This window comes from Vavraia culicis (assembly GCF_000192795.1).
Source record: "Vavraia culicis subsp. floridensis unplaced genomic scaffold supercont1.79, whole genome shotgun sequence".
In the NCBI taxonomy this organism is placed as follows: domain Eukaryota; kingdom Fungi; phylum Microsporidia; family Pleistophoridae; genus Vavraia; species Vavraia culicis.
Window position 1 is genome coordinate 8,209 of NW_007360682.1, and position 6,099 is coordinate 14,307.

At 35.6% G+C, this 6,099-nt stretch overlaps 2 protein-coding genes across 2 annotated transcripts; both read right to left on the reverse strand.

Moving 5' to 3' along the window:
- Positions 1-2,817: 2,817 nt before the first annotated feature.
- VCUG_02852 (uncharacterized protein) lies at positions 2,818-3,549 on the reverse strand (the record flags this gene model as incomplete). Its single annotated transcript, XM_008077404.1, has 1 exon — positions 2,818-3,549. One exon carries the CDS (start codon positions 3,547-3,549, stop codon positions 2,818-2,820), a length of 732 nt encoding a protein of 243 aa, XP_008075595.1.
- A 1,071-nt stretch (positions 3,550-4,620) lies between these two features.
- VCUG_02587 (uncharacterized protein) lies at positions 4,621-6,099 on the reverse strand (the record flags this gene model as incomplete). Its single annotated transcript, XM_008077405.1, has 1 exon — positions 4,621-6,099. A coding segment is annotated over one exon (1,479 nt), but the record flags the coding sequence as incomplete, so codon positions are not given.

The window sequence follows — 6,099 nt, forward strand, 5'->3', positions numbered from 1 at the left end:
ACGCAACACACAGTCCATTACACATTATACGTTGCAAATTCCTTTTTACTGTTAGTCGTGCTGATGCTTTACGATCCACAACATTGCGTGAGAACAGTAACATATTTTGCATATTTAACGAGTAGTCAAAATGTTATATTATTTGGAATTAACTTCAAATGTGTCTATTTCTGTTTATTTTTATTGGCTCAAGGTACAGCTTCTGCACAAAATCAATAGTTTTTCATATTTTCATTTATGGGCATGTTTATGCAGATCATGGTCTGGTTACATTCCGAATTATTTTATTTTTGTTGTTATGATGACATCAGATTCATTGTATCAATCAACTATACATGCAACTTTGACACAGACAAACTGATATTTCATGCCAGGACTATAATATGCAGCATAATGGGAAAGAATGCGTATGTTTTACTGATCGAATAAAATATTTGTCGGAATGTATCTTTTGCACAAACTTTCAAAATCTGATCGTTTCATTCAAACACCTTCATCTCGTGCTGAGCACAGCATGCTACAATGAAACAACATGTGTAACTAAAACATTGTACAAAATAACATAAAGAAGACGAGTACTGATTATTACAATCGGTTTGTTCAACAACTCACAAAAAAATACTTCAAACAGTGCTTTAAGTAGTTCCAACATTAGAAAAACAAATGCAGGTGACATTTTATATCAACACAAGCTGATCAACATTGATGACATTTATGTTCAATATTTGTTCGAATTGATTTGATGATAAGAAATTCATCTGGAGTGGAAATGATGACAGGAAAAGAAATGCAGCGATACTAACATATACAATACAATTAGTGTGCATGCATTGTATTCAACATAATTATAGTAATGTATTGGTAATTTTTGAAACTTACGAACACTGAAAATTATCCGTATGGCAGCTACTGATAAATTCTTAAATAAAGTAAGTAATACGACATGAAGAAATCATATTCCACCAGGTGTATTTTTATCACTGTGCGTATTAAAAAACATCCGAAAAAAATTAAGATGGCATTTAGGAAATCATATAAGACAATTTGCTCAACGTGTGCAAAACATATATTGAAAATATGTGACCTCCAACCGCGTGAATTTTGTTGTCAACAATCAAAATCGATCTAAACAATCGAAAAAAACGTCTCAGTATGATATTAAATTTGGGTACATATGAATGTTGTGCTTGCGAAAAGTAGTAGTCTTTCTATGACTGTTTTTATTGTATGGAGCGAAAGGAAACTGCAGATCCTGTCTTTTCACTGTTTGATGCCAGATTAGGTCAGCTAAAACAAGAGCTGTTGAGCTCACCGGCAAGTTTAGAGACAATCAACCGAAACATACTTGAGCACTTGATGCTAACTTATTCCGGCTACATATTTAAGTTCATATTTATGTCTTTTTAATATAGACTTTGTCGCTCTCAAGGTTTTGGAAATCGATTTTGGCTATCGTAGCTTAGAGCTGAACGGTGGGCCTACCAATGGAGTAAACATGAAAGAGTTATAATCATCGAAAATAAAGGCTTGTGTATGAATATAACATTCATTCAAATTATGAACGAGCTGAAATCGTTGAAACATCGAAATCGGAGCTGCATGATGTTTGGACGTAGTCATGGACTTTTGAAGAGATAATGCAATTTGAAAGGACCAATAGAATGTCTCTATTATTTCTCATCTAAAACTTGGAGAATTGATACAGTTAGTAACATAAGCAAGCGAAGGTGTTCCATAAAAACAGTAAGTTTGTTGAATTGTCATCTGGACACTGACTTACAGTTCCTCAGAATTGGTAGACAGGTGTTTAATCTAACAAGAAAAGTGCAACGTACTCGAGACTGGAAATGTTATGTATCCATGCAGATGGCATGTTGTCAGAGTTAATTAGGTTTACGATATACCTGGCCTTGCATCTACGCAAACGTTAAGAAATCGGTTACAAAAAATGGATTGTGTCATTATGACTAGGGTTCCAGCAGCAATCCACGATCATTTATGCCAAATGAAGCGAGCTATTGAATGTTTTGATCGGGAATACTTTCAAGACGTTCGGGCTTAACATGACATCGATGATATGAAGATACAATACCCATATAAAGCATAGATAGTCTTAATAACCCTTTTTCAACAAGATTAAAATCGTCAAGAAGCGAACTGAGTGGTCAAATGAGTGTGATGACGAGAGAATAGTTCGGAAACTCTATAAATGAAATTAAATATTTTCGATACATTAACGCCGACGGGCTCTTCCTGTTACAATTTCTTAGATAACATAGTACTATTTTCTAGCTGTCTCCACTTGTTTCTAATCTTTTGCTAGGGGTTGGAGAATTGCTTTTGGCTGTAATCACGTAATTTAAATGTTGTTTGTAAATGATGGTTAAGAACGTTTCAGAAAAAGCGCAGTAAAATCATCAAACTTCTATTTCATATGAAGCCTAGTTGCACCATTTTGTTTTTCAAAATAGGTGATGAATGGATAGTATACCAAAATAGCGCTTTTGAATATAACTGCAACACCAGGTCATTCCTTTCTACTAACTGTTCCATGGTTACAAAATCAATAAATATACATTCATTCCAGTAGCTCATTGTATACAACATTTCTTGTGTATACTTTACCATTCTCATGCTTTCCTTGGTCTCCATTGTCAGCAACATACACCCTTAGACCGTTTGCATAGCCACTCTCGACAGAGCTACATACAACTGACCATGCACAAAGACTGGGCTGTGCAGATAAACACCTACCTTGTCAAATGACTGACCCTGTGATTTGTGGATTGTCATTGCAAACGAAAGAAGAACCGGAAACTATCTTCTCTTGAGTATGAATGGCAGCTGTGTCTCGCTCGGTGCCATGTCGATCCTTGGTATCACTGCCCTGCTATCTTTCCTGGATCCGGTTACAATAGTAGCCATGATGAAGTTTGTGTGGAGTTCATCAACCACCAGGTGTGTGCCATTGAGTAGGCCGTTGGCTGGATCAAGATTGCGCAATAGCATTATCAACGCACCTCTTTTTAGAACTAACTTGTGCGGTGGCATTCCTGAAGGCTGCTGCTTGTTGAGAAACTCTAGCGGATAGTTCGCAACAACATCGTTGTCCTCTGTGACAATAGAGTCTGCACTCGTGTATGTTACTTCGTTGCCGATCATCAAGTCAAGGACCCTGTCATTGATTCCTTTGTCAGCATCGTTGTTTGTTGTGAGTATAGCTCTGTTCGTCAGATCTTCGCTGTCAGCCATGTTGGTAACATCACCATATATCTTGTTAACGATGTCATCGCACATATCGTTAACATAGTCGTTGAACAGCCCAAGTGCATCATACGGTCTGTTGAACACACAGATGTATGCGAACAGCTTTCTGATGTGGTCAGATGTCTCTGTCATTGCAGCTTCGCCCAGCACGTTCTTCCATTCACTGTCATCCTGCAAAAGATTTCTTGCCCTTGTTGCTTCCTCGAATGTGCCATATACAACATTGTTGGCACTTCTTAAGTCGTCGAATGACGTTGCACCTCTCACATTGAGCAAGAGCATTCTCAGATAGAATCTCTCCTTTTCCTCTGGATTGACCGCATACAATCTTGTAATGACTTTGTCATCACCCCGCTGTCGCAATACCCATCGGCTGTTCTGGTACACATAGTGATATGGAATGTCGGTGTAGAGATATTGTCTGATTATTTTTTACTGCAACTGGTATTATTTTTTTGGAACATGCACAATACCGAAGTGCTTTTTTAAGAACTGTGCACGGAGCACAGGAACATTTTGCAGACTCTGGTAGGTCCGATCAATAAACAAAGCTTTGCCGCGGTAGACAATCAGCTGATTATCTACAACACAGACAAAACCACCAGGATTTAACAATTGTGTTTTTTCCACCAAAAACTTTTCAGTTGGCGTATTGTCAAAATCTGGATACATGGGGTATCGACTTCTCAACTTATTTATAGTTTTGATTCTTCAAGAAAAATGAATGTTAGTCAATGATAAGAACATCAAACTGTTCACCAAAACGTCAATTTGATTGTGATGTTATGTTCTGTTACATTGACCAAAAACTCATTTTTACATCCATTTCTTTGTATTTCATTCTTTTTCTGGTAAATCATCTAAATATATTGTGAATGTCATCATAATTTGTTACAATGTTGAGGAAATCAAACAAAAGTTAAAAGTGCAGATATGTTATTTATTTCATGCATTTTGATTGAACGTGGTGGTGTTCATAAAAACAGCCAACCAAATAATGATAGGGGTTGAATAAATAAAAATAAAATGAAAATATTGTTTGTAAATGATGACTAAGTGCATACCAGAAAGAATAGATTCTACAACAACTTTAGACTCTTCATTCAGTACAAATACGTGAAACAAATTTTTTATTTTTCTCGAAGGGTCAAATAATTTATTTTTTTCGATTTATTAATAAGCTTCCGAGTTGTCTTTTTATTCATGCGATGATGATATCATCTGATGTCTGTTCACAATAATAATGAATCGTAATATCAGATGTAAAAACTACTACAAAAACACATGCAATATTTAGACAACACAAATCCATAAATACTATTTATTCATACGATTCTCATATCTGGGTGTTATTTACTGGCGTATCAACTCTTCCAGATGTCCTCTAACACACTTATAAAGATCACAAACTTGCTGTGCCATAGGTTCAGAGTTGTTATAATTCAATTTCTCAATTTTATTGAGTATTTCATCTCGCCTCTCAGAATAGCTTGCGGAGAGATACTGTCCAATATATCCATACAACCATTTCACGTTTTGTCCTAATCTCTCTTTCATATGACGTGAATAGATACGAAGAATCTCCTTAAGAATGTATTTTCCATCTAAGTGCTCCATGCTTAGATTCACATCCCAAGCAGCGAATAAACAATTCTTTGTGAATCTAATCCTGTCAAATAAACCAGACAGCAAAAAGAATAGAGGCTCATATCCCTCCAAAAAAGTATCGCAAACAGTATCAGGATTACTCGCACCACAAACTGTTGAGCAAGTATACTCCAGCTCGGAAAAAAATACGTACTTAGAAATAACGTTTGACTTAACTTTGAACACACAAAGAAGTTGTGAAAACAGAAATGTACGAACAAAGGAACGATAAACGATCTGTATCAGCATATTCTGTTTGTTCTTATATTGATCATCTCCTCTATTCCTCAGTTTTATGCATGATAACACAATGTTTTCAATTCTGCTGGCAATATAGATCGTGATCGCTTTATCACGAAGTTTTGTTTTTGCTACATTGTTGTGGAACTGTATAAAATATCCACAAAGGCTTGTAAACTCGGAAAAAAGCAAACACTTGTCAACAACTTTTTTTCCAAACAGCATTTCTAATGAATTAATAAATAAATTATCGATCACATTTTGCATAATAAAACATCTATTGCTATGATAATGCCTACAACCTACACATTTCACACTTTGACTACTAAAATACTCTGCCTCACTTATCTTCTCATTAGTTGTTAGCATAGAATACCCTTCATTGTCATAGCTGACATAATTCACCAGCAACAGAGAAATTTTTTTCTCACCCTCACAGCAAACAGCCACTTTATCGGAATTTAATCTTTCAATTGACACTGAAAATCTTTTCATCTGAACAAATATGTTTGTTCTAAATGTAATATATTCGGAAATTAGTGACAAACTACCGTAATTATCTATTCCCGTATTAACTATCTTTCCCTTATTTTTGTGTGTATCATCTGTAAACTTAACCAACATTTCTTTTAGATTATCAAAATACCTGGACAACTCCAAATCTCCTTGGTTATCCTTTGTTGTTTGCTCATATTCTTGAGCAAAATCTTCTCTATTATTTATCACTTTAAAAATGACATTTTGCAACTTTTCAAGCTTATTTGAGCGATCTTCACTCGATTGTCCGCTCACTCTTTTACGTTTTCTTGAGCTGCTCGTTCCCGCACTTTCACAATCATGTTGTGCATTTTTTTGTGATTCATCACTACACGTGGTCAACTGTGTAGGATGGCCGACTAATTCCATACCAGGATATATGAAAGTGTCACTTGGAGATGTTTCTGC